This window comes from Ophidiomyces ophidiicola, assembly GCF_022830035.1.
Source record: "Ophidiomyces ophidiicola strain CBS 122913 chromosome Unknown scaffold_16, whole genome shotgun sequence".
NCBI lineage: Eukaryota > Fungi > Ascomycota > Eurotiomycetes > Onygenales > Onygenaceae > Ophidiomyces > Ophidiomyces ophidiicola.
In genome coordinates, this window is record NW_026054656.1 from 344,537 (window position 1) to 361,021 (window position 16,485).

Consider the following 16,485-nt stretch of genomic DNA (forward strand, 5'->3'; position numbering starts at 1 on the left):
GTGGAGGGAGATGTCGCTTGAGTTCTTTTCTCCCCTTTCAATTGCCTGCTACGCGACATGCCCGTCGCCGGCCACATATGGACTTGCTGACCACCCTCCCCGATTTCCCCGTTGAGCCGTATGCCCATATTCTCTCGAACCTAGAAAATGCCGGGCTTTCCGTCAAGGCTCTGCTGCTTCTGGATGCCCTCGAAGTCGCGAAGCGAACCGGCATACCTGTTGCTGAGGTGCGAAGACTCACCAGCAATATCCTTCATGAGCTCCATCACGACGTAGGCCTGGCCCAGACGACGCGAGCTCGCCATGAAAAAACAGCCAGCGGACAGAAAGATGTGAGTGTCAAGAGCAGCCTGGAACCTTGCAGAACGCATCGACCCCCATCCCTGTCCTTCATTAGCACCTTAGACCCCACGCTGGATGATCTGTTGGCGGGTGGAATATCAACTGGCTATCTTACAGAAATAGCAGGCGAAAGGTCCGTTTGCTGAGCACCCACGCTATTGACTTCTCGCTGACGGTACCTGGATGTTCTATAGTAGTAGTGGGAAGACGCAGGTACTGCTGCAGCTTCTCCTTGCAGTGCAACTACCACCACCGCATGGCCTCGGGAGGACCGCTCTATATGTCTCGACAGAGGCAGACCTAGCGACCAATAGATTATCCCAGCTCCTGGATGAACACCCCCATTTCTCATCGCTTCGTACGGATACTCAACGGCCTTCTCTGGATAATGTTTTTGGAATCACCCTTTCCGATCTTGAGACGCAGGATCACATTCTTCACTATCACATTCCAGAAGCAATAGTGAGGTACAACGTTGGTCTTGTGGTAATTGATTCCGTCACGGCGAATTACCGCGTAGAGAGCTCTACAACTACTGTGAATGGCTTGCTTGAACGTGCCCAAGAGCTGAAAAAGCTTGGCCACCTGCTACGGAACCTAGCTGTCAAGCATAACATCGCAATAGTTGTGGCAAACCAGATATCTGACAGACTAAGCCAACTAGACCAGTCCCTATGGGCCGAAGGACATGATTATTCAAGTCCTCGTCCTACTGGCCCGCCCTCGTCTCAGCTCCTCGATCCCTCCCAACTGGCCCATTCTTCTTTGGGTCGCCAATCAGGTACTCCTCGCGCTGGTTCGCCTCTACTGCGAGACCAGAGAGAAAATGTTGTTTTACCAGAGCCGCTCAAACATCCAGCTGATACCGGGACATCATTGCATAACAGAATTCCACGGTTCCAACTCCGTGATATGAGTACAGTGCTCACTTTCACATACCAGCAGTCATTCTACACTGGCTGGGGCGATCCCTACGACTACTCGTCATGGAAAACACCAGCACTTGGGCATGTTTGGGCGAACCAGTTGGGGTGTCGTATTGTGCTGAAGCTACGCAATTTTCCTAGCATTTCAAACCCGGGTCTTCCCCTCAAGTTGAATATAGGCCCAAGTGCCCCGGCTTCAGGTAAGCATCAATCGGAAGAGGGGATAAAACAATTAGAAAAGCCCGGGGACAACGAGGACTCTTCAATGCCCGCAAGTAGCCTGAACTACCACCATGGCAAACACCAACCTTCAACACAAGAAAATCACTCAGAGAAACAAGAAGATATCGACTTCAAACGTGCCGCTTTCTCTGGTCACGAAAACGGCAATCAATCCGGCAAATCTGAGTCTACAGCCAAATATGAGCTCTTTCCTCTACCTCGCTCGGGCAGACAACGAACAATGCAGGTAATATTCTGTCCTTGGGCACCTGGTCAGCTTACCCCACAGTCGAAGAACGGTCAAAGTAGACCAACAGCAGAAGCACGAAGAGGTGTATATTTCACCCAACAAACAGATGGTGTGAATTTTGAAATCCTACCTAGTGGAATCCGCGGTATACCGCTATTCCGCGATGCCGAGGAAAAACGGGTGAGTGACACTGCGGAGCCGAACCGAGTGATCTAGATTCCTTTCGTCGTCCAGAAATAAAGCCCTGTATATACATACCTGCGGGGTAGTTATTTACTACAAAGGTGTCAAGACTGGCCCCTTGAATTGATACTGTAGTCTATTATAGTACTATTTGAACCGGGCCGGAGACGCGGCATGCCGATAAATCGCTATGCATAAGATAATACAGATATCCCGGCAAGTACGGAGTAGAGTGTCAACTATAGAGCTTATTGGTCACAGAAGCCAGAGTGTGCAAGGGATAAATTCAAAGGACGGCAATCCGGAGAGAAAGCGAGCCGAGTGGCCACCCATTGCATGGGGTACTGTTAGCCTTGGGTATAATAACTAATGGGGGAAAGCAAATCAGCCAACAAAGACAGCAAAGGCCAACTATCTATATACATATCTAGTGTTTCTATTCTGTGCTAGTTGACTCCATCAATCTTTTCCCCTGTTTTGGTCTGGATAACGATGCGTTTCTGCGCGTGTACTTCATGTTAGGGGCGACAAATTGACGCTGCAATACGAACACCTCACCAGACAGGCTGTACGGAGCAGGCTGATACCGCCAGGTTTTTCTAGCTGATCAGAAAGCTGTCAGTGCGAAGTTATGTCTGGAGCCGCCCGCAAGACTCATCTTAAGATGCATTCACCAGGGTTTTATTTCTCTATAAATATTGTCCTACGTTGTCTCAGTGAACTTACTATTAATCAGCCATGGCAGGCTATCCAGAACTATCATGTCTAGTAAGAAGTGCTCTGGAGTATTCAAAGGAAACCCTTATATACCAAGTCCTATTAATAAACTGCTTTTGCTCTATCTCCGGAAGCGAAGGCATCGTCTATCTAGGGCTTATACTCACTTTTTGTGTGGCCCATCTTGATGCTGGAGGAATCTAGGAATCCCAAAACCATAGGCCAGCAGAAGTGCGATTATTAGAAGACAACGCAAGTATAACACTCGACTATTCAAATGCTGTAACACGGTATCGACAGTCAATCCACCAGCGCGAACAAAAGCAAAGCAGATGGAAATTCCAAAGCGTACCCATTCCCGAATAAACACGGAGGTCTTTCGCGGATTTCCTTTAGTACCATACCGCCAGGTATGGCTATACGAAGAACAAGTGAGTGAAAAAAAATCGCATCTCATTCGATTGTGATAAGGCATACTCCCAACGCCTGGACACCGGAAGACATTTCGCGCGACTTTGTTGTATATGTTGGTAATTTGCCACCTTTTCCTCACATTCTTTTTATTACACTTATTTCTCTTCCGACCCGTTATTTGCGACGGTTATATCAATAAGCGGACTTTTTATTTGACACTTTCCTTCGGAGCTTCAAACTGAAGAGGCTTAGGACCGATACCATTGCGATTTCGGAAGAATAGGACACCCTTGCCCTCACCCTTGGCCCCCTCAGACGGCTCGACCCATTGACACATTCGAATGCTGCGCCATAGAGCCTTGAGGAAGCCGATGCTCCCTTCCTCAGTGTTTGAGCGGTAGTGTCTTCCCATTACCGTCTTAATGGCCTCGGTAGCCTCGTCTGCGTTATAGAATGGAATAGTGCTAACGTAGTGGTGTAGGACGTGGGTTTCAATGATGCCATGGAAGATCTGACGGCCAATGAAGCCAAATTCACGATCAATAGTTGCCGCTGCACCTCGAGCAAAATTCCAAACTGAAGCTTCGTAATGGGGCAAGCTGGGATCGGTATGTTGCAAATAAGTGATGGCAACTAGGACAAGTCCAGACATGTTAGACCTAAACGAAAAACCGAGTAATGGTCATTCAACACATACCAAGCCAGTGATTGACCCACAAGTAGGGGATGAAGTACCACACCAACATATTCAACCAGCCGAATTTGTTGCCGAGCGTGTACAAAACGGAGCCAACAATTATCAGCCCAATGTCGCTGAGGACAATGAGTTTTGCATCTTTAGCTTCATACAATGGGCTTGATGGATTGAAGTGGTTGACACCAGTGAACCAGCCGTTCTTCTTGCCCTTGCCTCGACCTTCGCGTTGGCCCTCATGGTTATTATGACCGGTGACGTTGGAGATGAGGTACATCGGCCAACCAAACAATTGCTGGAGCAGAAGACCCCATGCGGCCCGAAGAGGAGTCTCTTCCATGAGCTCATTTAACTCGTGAAGATAGTATCCCATGCGCGAGGCGTATTCATGTCTGGTCCGTGGAACGAAGACCATGTCACGCTCAAGATTTCCGGTCGCCTTGTGGTGCTTTCCGTGGGAAATTTTCCACGAGAAGTAAGGCACAAGTAACGAGGAGTGAAGAATCCAGCCGACAGTATCATTAAGCACCTTGGAATCGGAAAAAGACTGGTGGCCACATTCGTGTGCGAGCACCCAGACACCTGTTCCTACGAGGCCCTGAATAACGGTATACAGCGTCCACAAGGCAACCCGAGCGGGGGTGAACGGGACAGTCTCAGGAGTGACATAATTGTAGAAGATATAAAATGTCGTGCCAAGAGTCAAAATATCCCTGAAGACGTACCCCAGGCTTTTGGCGGCACTGCGCTCAAAGCAATGAGCGGGGATGGCATCGCGAATCTGCTTGATGGTGAAATCTGGGATCTCGAACTCGTTGCCGTAGGCATCCAGCAGCTTACCATAGCTGTTGGCCGCGGCTTCGGACGCCAAGGAGGAGAGGGACGTGGTGGACGGAGATTGTCGGGGGCTTTCCAGCGGTGAGACGGTAACGGAACTGGTGACCGAGGAGTTGGCGGTGACCTGGCGGTGCAATGCCTCGCGGCGAGGGATGGCAGTTGACGACATGCTGCCCAGCGTCTGGACGAGAGGGCCTGAGACAAGCGGAGGCACAGACACGGTCTGGTTCGGGTGTGGATTCTGCGTGCTGTGCTGAAGCAGCGGTCAACACTGGGGGGGAGCAATTAGCCAGCGAACATGAATTGGGCAGAGTGGGAGCGGGCACGGCACACTCACCGTCCAGCAGCAGTCACAAAAGAGGGCGTCGGGGCGTTGCCTGCTGGTCTGGGGTTGAGGGCAGGATGGCAGAGGAAACAGGCCGGAGACGCTGGCGTGCTGGTCTTTTTATTTTTCCCAGCAAACGCCGTCGCAAGCCCACCCGCGCCAAGCTTTCGGGCGCCGCGTACTGACCACGTCCGTACCGCGGTTTTTTTCAACGCCCCCGGGGTTGTGTACCAGCCCAGCACACCGTCCATCCTGGCACGGCAACGCAGCAGAGTGCCGCCTGCTGGAGGCTCCTCGAAGGTGAGGATGATCGCGGTCCTGTGCTGGGAGCCCAAAGCACGCGATTGCCTCTGCGCCGCACGTCCACACACACAGCGCCGCAGGACTGCGCCCGCGACATCGACCTGTCACAAGCGGCGTGGTATGGAAAGCACGGTTCGGTGACCGCTCAGTACGGGTGTATGTTACATCCAGGAACGCTGCAAATTGGCTTTGCTCGCAACCGGCGATGCTCTCGCAGCAACGTGGCGCGAGATAACGCTGCGACGGGCCCAGAACTGGCGGTCTGTCACTACAATGGCGCGCCGCAGCACTCGACACCGGCTTCGACAGCATCCCGCAGCGCAGTATACCCCCCGGAAAGATATGTCCAGGATCGACCCGCAGCGGTAAATACCTGGTACGGCGGGCAGCGGGCGCCTGAGAAAAGGCCGCGCTGTGATTGGCGCGCGTGGGCTGCGTGCCTCGGATCGCGCGCTGTCACGAACACACCAGCACAGCGCAGGTGGCAAGACGCCGCCCCAACATATACCGGCGGCCGTGCCCGCACAGCACAGCGCCAGACCGCACTGCAGCGGCGACGCAGCTGGCGCAGCAGCAGAACCAGCGGTGGGTGAGCTGGTGGCCTGATCGGCTTCAAGGCGTGCCAGCTCCAGCATGTGAAGCGCGGGCAAGTCAGGTGGCGTGTTGTGCTGCACCGCTTCGTTGCGCTAGCCGCTTCGAGCACGCTTGTTGGGAGCGCCAAGCCTCATCTGTTGGGGCGCTGTTTGTTGTGTTTGCTGCCTTTGCCGCCGTCGCGGCTGCCGGGGCCTTGGCTCCCGGTCCCGCTTCGTGGCGCCGATTGGCTGCCGTTATTACGGAGAAACTGACATTCCGTACTCCGTACAGGAGATCTCCCGCATGCGTAGTCTACATAGAGAATATGGATCAAACCAACCCACACCCACACACCGTCGTTTCATGGGGCCCGGGCCAGACCATCTTCCCCAGGGCAATCCCAAAGGTACAGGAGACCCATGGCTCAGTCCGCCGGGATCACACGCTTCTCCGATTCCATCACCCAAGCGCCATTATTCCCCGAGGTTCCTGCTGCATCCAGCCCAATTGTTATCTTCCTCAAGTTCGGGGTCACAAGTATGGTCGTACTGTGATTGCGGTAGTCGACTTCGCACGGCACGACCCGTCGCTGCGCCCCCGCATGAGGTTCAAGCTGGGATTCCTGTGCGATGAAGCTCTTCACCTCAACGTGCGGGAGGAGCAGGTGACCGGGTCTCTGGGGAAGCAGTATCATAGGGAACACCTTCATTTCTCCATCATCGGCACTGAAGTTGCCGCGTCGGCGACCACCAACGAGCCAAACGTCTGGATTCGCGATGATCTCGTACATGAACTCCAGTGAAGATTGCGCTTCTCTCCTTTCCTCCGGACACCACCGCCGCGTATGTCGAAGCTGCAATTCAGCATGGATTGCTTCTCCCACCGCAGCATGGGATTGGCCTACAGGAATATTATGCAACACAAGTTTCGCGGTATATACCACCTGTATCTCCGGGATGTCGACAGGTATTATGATCTGTCGAATAGCCTTTGCCGCCGGCTTATCTTGAAGCACCAAAGTTTGGTATCGCTACAGTCATGCTTTAGTTTGCAATTCTCATTCAAGACAATCTATGTTCTTACCTTATGCCACGCTTTTAGCCAAAGCACGACTTGCCGTTCTAGGTCATTGCCAAGGGTTCTGGTAATGCTTGGCCATTGTATCCGCTCATAGGGTAACACATCGATTTCTCGCAGCAATCCCGCTTGTTCTAAAATCTCTGCCGTCCATTGAAGGCTAAATGATTCTAAAAGATGTGGTAGAAGCAAGCAACGAAGTTGTGAAAAGGGACTATCATCCAAGTCCTGAGAGAACTGCCTCTCAAGCACAGTCAAACATTCTTCATTAACACAGGTAAAGTCGATCGAGAGGCGAAGCGATCGTGATCCTGGTTTTGAGGTAGATACGGTGCTTTCTTTGGGCACAATTTTATAGACCAGGGACGCCGGTTGTTTAGGGAAAATGTCAAATATCTCTCCGGCCTCCATTCCCGATTCAATATCGAATGCCTGGCCCTCAGACATTTGACAGTCAAACACCCTAAGTGGTATCATCATCGCCGGACTTATCGTGAATCTTGAAAAGAGAACCGTATCCTTGAACACGTCTTGAACATTAACGCTCACCGGCAAGGTAGTCAAAACCGACTTCGACGTCAAGAATAAGAAATCTCCCTTTTCAGTTTCATATTCGACCTCCAGACGTATTATCAAACTGGCCTTGCTTCCTTCTACCGTGTATGGTATGCTTAGAACAGCAGAGCTACTTGGACCGAGTTTGCAGAAGTGTATTTGTCCCGGGTTATCGTTTTCACCAAGTTCAATGCTACCGTTTACCACTTCAGCTTCCGCGATAAGTAGTCTAAGTCCCGCCGTTGCTGGTTTCAGACGAATTACGCCGTGAGTAATCGCGTTAGAGCCGCTGTTGAATTCAACCTCTATTGATCTGCGACCACTCAAGTCAATGAGGCATGAGTGTGAGATTTTAGCATCAAAACCACCTGCTCGTTGATAGCAAATGACAGCTGGTCGGGGATCTTCGTCAGTTGCCTCTTCAACAAGAAGCTTTTTGTACGTTGTTGGGGATGTATTTCCCCCATTTGGGTTGTATGAAAACACAATATTTTTGATATATAAATCGATACGGTCCACAAAATATTTGCCTTGCACGGTCGTCTTTGAATTCGCTAGTTAGCCACAAGTCACGCGCCAATGCATGTCTGGGCAATACTCACAAGTGATTCGAGTAGTACCGTGGTTTTTAACCCGTTGAAGACAATTGGGCCGCTTTTCAATACTAATTCACTAGTCTGGTTATCGACAGTAGTAACTAGCCGCACCGTTGCAGACTCTACTGTAATAGTCTCTGCAAGAAGGAATCTCAAGCACAGCTGAAGTTGAAACCCATCCTTGTCCTCAAAATGGAGGATCCGTGGGTCTATCGTAGGAATAGTAAAGAAATCCTGAAGGGGAACTATAAATTGTTTTGAGAGAGAATGGGATGCATCGAAGAGTTGTCGAATGTAAGCTGGGACGAGAGAGTCCATGCCCAATCCTAATACCCCTTTACCTCGTAGACTTGTGCTTGCTTGTATCGCTCGCGCATACTTGCCAAGAAGCTTCAGATATGTATGAACGAATTCCTCTTTGCGATCTAACTTCTCCAGACATCGGCCATACAGCTCTAGCATTGTTCCTTCTAGAAGCTCCCAGTCACCGGCGTTGTAGAAGTCAGCAAGCTGTTGAAAGTAAGAAGCAGCTGTTTCGTAGTCTCCCTGTCGATACTTCAGAATCGCCATATCCGCCAGGGCTGCCTCAGCAGACTTCATTCTATTTGCGGCTACGTAATGACGGAATATTTCATCAGTGAGGCTTTCATAGCAAGAAACAAAATCATCAGAAGACTGTATTGCTAATTTCAGCACTGGTGTGTCAATACCAGATAGAATCGGCAACGATGCCGGCGAAGCAATTCTATCTTTGGCCAATGTACTTTGATCATCAAGAGAAATATCCGTGAACGTCGAAGGGTCATTTCCATTAAAAAGAAGCGCTATGTTGTTCCATTGTTGCCCCCAGCCTCGCTCTCGCCCTATATTTTCAAGAATCCGCCTTGCAAAAAAATATAAGTCACCTCTCGCTGATGCTAGTTCAGCCGCACCGGTCTTCTGTACATCTGTTTGCAAAATTTTGAAGGAACCTTTCGTCGGTAGCTTAGCTAGTGATGGCGAGTGGAAGTCAAAGCCAGATGATATGGTAGGGGATGCAGCTAATGAGCTCGAGCGCTGGGGAACACCAGAGCGCATGGAATAGGAACTGACAATCGAAGCATGCAATAGATCCTTATTTGTTTTAATAGATACTCTTGGGATGCCCAAGGACTCCACAGTAGTCCGAAGAAGAACCTGGGAGACAGCTGCATAAGACCAAGAATACACTAAGTTGTTGAGGACCTTGGCTATAATCTCATCATTGCTTGTATCGAGTTTCAATACCCCATTTTGCACATCGTTGCGCAAAATACGGGATGCAAGGGAGATGAATTCACTGGCACGATCACATAGCTCTCCAACAAGGCGTAGATCGTATTCTTGAGAAGGGGCACCCTGCCGGGGTAGGGTATCCCCAGAGAAATGAGACTGAGCAGCTGCGAGGAGCAGCTGCATTTGCCTCGAGAATATGTAAGCACGGAAATCGAAAGCGGATATGTTATTCGCCACGATCATATCGCGGTAAGGCTTCTTATGGGTATCGAATGGAAAATATTTTGAATCTAGCTGAATGGGGTTTGAAAAAGCGTCTTTAGTTGATTGCTTGAGAGTTTCAAGCATCTCGGAATTTTCAGCAACTGCTCCTGTAGGGGCCATATTAATTGAAGAAAGGGCAGTCTTGACTCTAGACTTCATTTCATCGCTATATGCAAGCAGCATACCGTGCTGATCTCCCACATTAGAAGATTGCTCACGAAGAGCAGCTTCTAGACCAACCGAGAGCTCGTCATAACCAATCAGGGCATCTTCATATAGACCAACGTTCTCGAACCCCAGGGCCAAGCCCTCTTTGAGTATGAAAAATGTGCAGAAATTCCAACCAGGTAACCCTCTTTGCGAGTCCTTTTCCCGAATATCATCTTCATACTGCGCTACCCGAAGATCGAAGGAGGTCAGTATGGAAGATTTTAGTTTTGTAACCAGGTCTTCCAGCTGTGTTTGGACGTCAAGTGGCTGTTGGTTCCCGTCATGCTTTGGTATTTTCAGTTGAACAACTCGATCGACCGCACTCTTTGAAGAGCCGTTAAAATCCGCCTTAATCTTCTCGAAAACAGAAGTTGAGCCACGTCCGGGCCATTTAGCCATTGGCCCTGCTTTCTCTGGTGCTTCTGAAGTCGACGTATTTGCATCAACAACGTGTATGATAAGCCACTCGAATGCATTATGATTATCCTGGGACCCGCCTCCCGAGCTGCTGCCTAAAGATTTAACCCATTCTCTCAAAAGCTTTCTTGATGCCGTTTTGTATGTCTCATTATCATCACAACGTAGTAAATAGAGTTTGAGGTAAGGAGTCCGACACAGCCCTGGTATTTGGTGCCTTCGATGCGGAAATGCGCCGCCAGAGCTATCGCTCAGCCTCTTCTGCTCCTCCGCACTCTGGGCTGGGACAAAATCGATTTGCAGGCATCCAATGGAGCGAAGAGGCCGCGTCGGTGATTTCCAGTGAAGGTTGCGCAGCTGTCGAGCCTGCAGAAGTAAAGGCTGAATCGAAGGAAATAGGTTCGAGGGATCAGTATATTCAGCTGGAAGTTATGGTGAGCTAGGGCAGGGTAGACACTAAAGGGCGACGAGGAACAAACCGTTCACGTTGCTGGAAGTTATGTAGAGGGAGGGGTCCATGACGACCGGAGGATCAATGTATCCCAAGGTGACATAGTACAGTCACGAAGAAAGCGAAACTTCTGTAAGCTGTAGTGGCAGCGACAGGGTGCTTTTCACCTCTAGACATCCTTTGAGAATACCTAACTAGGTGGTAGGTAGGTAGTTATGTAACTTCTCCGTACTCCGTAGATAGTTAAGAGAACTTGGCCTTGGCATTTTCAGTACGGAGTACCCCAAGAAGCAAAGTGCCAGAATGAAACCTTTGTGCTGTTAGAGATAATGAATCATGAATATTACAGTTGAATTGATTAATAAGCTATCTAGGAAAAGAAGGTCCACAAAAGGAAATTTTACACTCGAACCAAGTGAATTCAGGGCATTAATATCGTCAGGCCCACAAACCCGCCAGTAATAGCAATCATAGATGTCACAATGAAAATATGCAAATAAGAGCCGGCTGAATTCCTATTACAACATGCTAAAATAGTCAGAGGCATTTATACGACAGTAGGCCTTCTCTGGCCTGGTACAAAACGGTTTTTGAAAAGCTGATATCCCTCCGAAACACCTTGCCGTACTGTGGGGGAAGCACTGTGCAACATAGCGAATACGACACAGATTAAGACAGGAATCTTGAATAAAGTTAGAATTTGTTGTTAAGCAATATCCGGTAAGGCATTTTTACTTACCCAAAAACAGAATAAATTCCAGTCACTATTTATTTTCTTCATTTTCAATGCATGAGCTTTTCGAAGCTGTTCTTGTTGATGTCTTGAGATACTCTTTCGTCCGATGCGCACATCACCGAGTTCAACTTCGTCGTTTATAGAAGCAGAAAATGACAAGGGGGGAGCAGATGATGTGGCTTTGGGCTGTTCTTCGAAATGTCGGTCTAATACAGCATCAATAGCCGCTTCAACGATCGACGACTTTTTTACTTCGTGGTCCTCCTCAGTTCTTCCACCTGGATATAGCTCTTCATATGCAGGCGGCGATGAGTTGCCAGTCAATCGGTCCCAGCTGTCCTTCATGATGTTGGTAGACCAGGATGTAGTAGGGCGATGTGGAACAAGAGAACTGATACGCTGAATCATCGGATGTGTTTGATAGTCGGGTAACGTAGGCATCGGAGGCAATGCGGGTAGGTTGGGAAATACACGGTTCACGCTCTGCTGGAAGTGGTTGATCTGGCCGGCGAGATGATTACGCCAAGCAAGAAGAGCCGCTGGCGCTGAAAATGTTCTCCCAACGTCTGCGTCTGGAACATTCTCTGTCGTTGCTACAGCTTCAGGTAAGTCAACGGCGCTTTCTCCAGCGCTTGGAATACAATAACCAGACTGGGGATGTGGGGTGCTACTCGGCTGTTTCGACAGAGAATAATACACAGGGTCCACCGCGACGTTGTCAGTGTTGTTTCCAACAGTATCATCATCTGAAGATAGAGATATTTCGCTTGTAGAATCGGTGGATTCGTTCGATAAAGACGATTCCCAGAATTCGTTCAGGGATCCAGAGCTCAAGCCCCTACGCATCGATGATGTTGAACCAACACTCCTTGACCGATAGTGTCGGGGAGGAACAAGAACGGCTTGATGGGCTTCTAACGAGGAAGCGAGATCGGCAGGCGTAAACCCACGGAAGTTACGTGCTGCAGCGCTGGCACCAGAGAGTCGTAGGCGGTGAACAATATGGGTATGACCACTGATTGCTGCAAGGTGAAGCGGTGAATTTCCATTGTTATCTTGTACATCAGGGCTAGCACCCCTCGCAAGTAATCCGGCAACAAAACGGGTAAGACCTAACGATGAAGCAAAGTGTAGAAGAGTTTGTCCAGAGGTCGACTGAAGATTAAACTTTGGTGCGCCGGGCGTATCATCTAGATCGATGAATTCGAGGTAAACAAGCATTTTCGCATCTAATTCCGACATGTTGCCGCCCTGCGAAGATGAATTACCACCTCGTTGCTGCCCATTTTGAAAGCCGCCTTGGTAATTCCACGAACGACCTGGGTCGCGCCCCATGATCCGTTGAGCGGTTTGATAGGCATCATCATTTGGATTTCCAAGTTTCTGTGCCAGGATGTTTAATGCAAGACGACATATTTGGTGTTCCTGGTCGTCAAAATACCGGAACAAAATTTGCTGTTTAGGTATCATTGACTGCGTTGACTGGACTTGACCAAAGTGTGGATGTTCATGCTTGAACACAACTGGAACAAAGCCGACCTGCACGGCGGGTGGAGTGACGCAACTCAAACACTTATCTGCCCAGAATGTAGTAGCTGTTGCCAAAGTATCACCAAAAACAACTTCTATGCCGGGAAAGAACCCGTTGCCCAATATTGTCACTTCACTGCCACCAATAATTGAGCCTTCTCCTGGAATGAGTTTATGGATCATAGGGGGGATTTGCTGGGGTGGGTTGGGCGGAATACTCCACATTTGAGGTGGCAAATTTGTGTTTTGAATAGTATGTACTGTCTGGTCTTGAGGGTCTGGACGCGAAGATCCACTGGGAGTTCCAGGGCGGCTAGGTTGGGCTGAATTCGGGGCCGAAATGAGAGATTGCTGCGAGAAAGTGTCAAGGTTCTGAGGCTGGCTTCTCGGACTAAAAAAAGCCGAATCTGTAGTGATTGGCGTCGGTGGGCCATTTCCAAATTGGGTTACCATAGAAGAAGGCATCACGAAGGGCTGTTGTTCATGTTGTACTTTTGCTGGAATTGCGTGTGGCTGCAAAGGTGTGGATGAAGAGGATCCGGGCTTTTGTGTTGTTGTCGATACAGCAGGTTCCATTTTAGTCAAGGCAACAACACCACTAGGAATTTTAGCAACAGTACTCGGCTTTCTTCGTTTTGGCGATGGTCCGTGCACATCCGCTAAGGGAGCTTGCCTTGACAAGCCACGAGAACTAGAAGTGCCAAGTGCTGAATGGGTGGCTTGAGATATTCCAAGAGGCCCAGTCACAGGAGTATAGTGCTGCTTTCGAAGAGCTTGTAGATCCGTCGCTGACTGGGATAACTTGAATGGAACCTGATGGACGAACTGTTTGCCCATATCTATAGAGCCGTTCGTGAAGAGTTTGCCGTTTGAAGCATCCGATAGCCCCGGGTTTATTGGGATTTGACTTGCAGGGGCATGAGTCTTGTGGTCATCAGTAATCATTATGGAATTGGTCATTTGCTGGGCAATCACGGCCCCCGTATAGTCCTTGATAGTAAATATGACCCTAGAACTCACGTTAGCAGGGTAAAAGCAGACTACTTAGAGATACTCACTGAAATCCCAGTTTTTCCCCTTGGTGCCGGCAATAACAAGCAATTCTCATTGGCAGTTCGACTTGCATTGATCCTAAGAGAGGTGTAGGAGAACTTGCATCTGCACCAAGGGGAGAAGTCGCCCTCGGCGGGTCAACCCAATCTTTTATCTCAGTGGTATTGAAAACAATTACTCGCTTATCTTCGTCTTTTTGAAACATTTCATCTTCCTCTGGCTTCCTTTGCTTCTTTCGAGACGCTCGTTTCCGTTCTCGCTGAATGCAACCAGGACAGATCTTGACTTCGCCACCTTTTAGAGGGCTATCTTCGTCATTCTGCAGGTCCTCGTTACTGTCCTCCTTTTTCGAAGTCTTTGGGGATAATTGCTCGCCCCGCGCTCTAGCAAAAGCTCTTTGCCTCCGTTCTTCATCTTGCATCGCACTAGTACAAACAACAGCGACGCTAAGATCAAATGTATCAGGAGAACACGATGTTGTTTCGGGTTTTGCAAAGAATTTCGGTTTTGAAATCGTGTAGCTAGGAAGGCGCAATTTCTTGACTCCACGCGGCATTGGATGCAATGTCAATTTTATTGGTATCTGTGTTTCCACGCGGGACTTTAAGGACGTAGGGTGAACCGTTAGCTGTGGGGGAATATAGCTCTCTAGCGGAAAAGCAGGGTGAAACATGGGATTTGAATCGCCCATCGGAAAAACGGCCGCTGAGTGGTAGCTTCCAGCGTCAAGTCCATTCGAATATTTAAAATTCAAGCTTGGAGATAACGTGGCATTCAATGGGGATGCACCATTCATCTTGATACCACCAAAAGGCCCTTTTAATTCACTATGAGGTGGGACGCCTGTCCAAAACCTAAACCCATTTTGCTGTTTAGAATATGCAGAATACATATCAGGCGCTTGCTTGAAAATAAAGGGAGAAGCAGTTTGCGTTGGTAACTATCCAGATGTGTCATCAGTTTTCTAAAACGGGAACAGATGATGTAGGTTAGGGCTTACAGATGTGTCCACCTTGCATATCGGCTTTCCTGTGTTCACCATTTCCCCTGAGCCTAAAGTGATGTGCTTTGCGTCCAAAGCGTGTTCAGTGGTTAATGGGCTAGGGCTACTAGCGGCACTATCAAAATCAAATGCAGAATCCATCATCTTATTGCTCCTTGCAATTTCTGCATCGGTACGGCATTCCCCTTTAGCCAACAAAGTTGCCGAGCTATCTATGCCATCGAAGGCACTATCTCCGAGAGAAAGAGCCGCGGGAGTAGGCCAGGTCGAAAACAACTTCTCCGGCTCAATAGTTATAGGGCTGAATACTTCAGATGAACTTGAAACAAAAGACGTATTTCGACCATGGCAAAAAGGCGAGCCGCTTAGCGAGCCATTACTGGAGTCTTCTGGAGATTCTGATCGAGCACCAGGAGGTGATAATTTTGAGTCTGTGGCGTCAGGCGGTACAGTCCGAGGAGCCTTCGATGTCAAATCGGAGAATGCATCAGACATTTGTGTGGTACTCGGGGGACGCAAGAAAAGGTCGTCGAGCTCAAGGCCAGTGGGCGGAGAGGCGCGCAGCACTGACGGATTGAAGTAGCGAAGGTCGCTCTCCTCGTCTAGGCTTCCCATATCACTATCAAAAATGAGCGGTTCAACGCTAGAATTGTCCTGTGGACGCATGTCCGGTCGCTAAACACGGGTGACAATGAAACGCCTGTGCCGGCCGAAGTGAGTGAGGTCGGTGAAGGGCGAAATCAATCGGACTGTGTCACGTCAGTCCAAAAACAAGAAATTCAGATCAAACCGACATCCGGCATTTATTTCCCGTTATACCGGAGTGAGACGGAATGATATCGCGAGCACGGGGTATTGAAGTCGATTTGGCGTTTACGCTGGGGAAATAGTAGATAATTCGAGCGACCGCGGTGCGGCCTCGGCCGCCGTGGTGAAAAGCGTCGCAGCAGTATCAAAGCCACAAAAAGCCTGACAAACCTTAAGCGCTGTGGAAGTCAGAAGTCAGAGTGATTACAGCATAGACGGAGTGAAGATGGTCTCGAATCGGAGAGCAAGCGTGACGTTTGGAAAGGAAAGGCCTGGGCTTGCGCTAACCCAAAGAGGAAACACTGCGAATTCCAATTCCAAGGCCTTCCAACGAAAGTATGAAATTATCCCCTCCACGTATGTAAGTTGGCTACATATTCAAGCAAAGGTCAATGGCAAAGTGATAGATGGAACGCCCTAATGCTCCACGGGCTTGATGGCGTAACTATTACATTGACGTTGCTGAAACACATCCCGGACCTGAGGAATTATGTACGGAGCATGTAGTTGCCTACAGGGTCTATTACACGCGTCTCAGCCACGGCTGAGCCCTGGTTGGGCTACCTTCTCTTCGACCCATCTCAACATCAACTTTTGAGAGCCGTCGCTAGTTCACCTGCAGTCTGGGCATGCAGCGCCATGGGATAGAAACGCCCATTTGCAAACTAGTTAACTAGTTGGTTGCTCTTCTTTGCCATCAAACTTGGAGGCGAGAGCCATGATACCTCGCGAAGCCAACGAATCGC

The 16,485-nt window shown here is 49.4% G+C and overlaps 4 protein-coding genes across 4 annotated transcripts; 1 reads left to right on the top strand and 3 right to left on the bottom strand.

Annotated features, from left to right (window-relative positions):
- Positions 1 to 77: 77 nt before the first annotated feature.
- rhp57 (DNA repair protein rhp57) lies at positions 78 to 1,956 on the top strand (the record flags this gene model as incomplete). The annotated part of the gene is made up of 2 exons (XM_049253255.1): positions 78 to 475; positions 537 to 1,956. The coding sequence occupies 2 exons, from the start codon at positions 78 to 80 to the stop codon at positions 1,954 to 1,956; spliced, it is 1,818 nt and encodes a 605-aa protein (XP_049107850.1).
- A 1,306-nt stretch (positions 1,957 to 3,262) lies between these two features.
- On the bottom strand, positions 3,263 to 4,754 carry FAH12 (Oleate hydroxylase fah12; the record flags this gene model as incomplete). The annotated part of the gene is made up of 2 exons (XM_049253256.1): positions 3,263 to 3,687; positions 3,752 to 4,754. The coding sequence occupies 2 exons, from the start codon at positions 4,752 to 4,754 to the stop codon at positions 3,263 to 3,265; spliced, it is 1,428 nt and encodes a 475-aa protein (XP_049107851.1).
- Positions 4,755 to 6,210: 1,456 nt separating this feature from the next.
- LOZ57_004212 (uncharacterized protein) lies at positions 6,211 to 10,678 on the bottom strand (the record flags this gene model as incomplete). Its single annotated transcript, XM_049253257.1, has 4 exons — positions 6,211 to 6,816; positions 6,870 to 7,961; positions 8,021 to 10,581; positions 10,639 to 10,678. 4 exons carry the CDS (start codon positions 10,676 to 10,678, stop codon positions 6,211 to 6,213), a joined length of 4,299 nt encoding a protein of 1,432 aa, XP_049107852.1.
- A 638-nt stretch (positions 10,679 to 11,316) lies between these two features.
- SPT23 (SPT3 Dosage dependent suppressor of Ty-induced promoter mutations-like protein) lies at positions 11,317 to 15,598 on the bottom strand (the record flags this gene model as incomplete). The annotated part of the gene is made up of 3 exons (XM_049253258.1): positions 11,317 to 13,885; positions 13,935 to 14,869; positions 14,930 to 15,598. 3 exons carry the CDS (start codon positions 15,596 to 15,598, stop codon positions 11,317 to 11,319), a joined length of 4,173 nt encoding a protein of 1,390 aa, XP_049107853.1.
- Between the last annotated feature and the right edge of the window lie 887 nt (positions 15,599 to 16,485).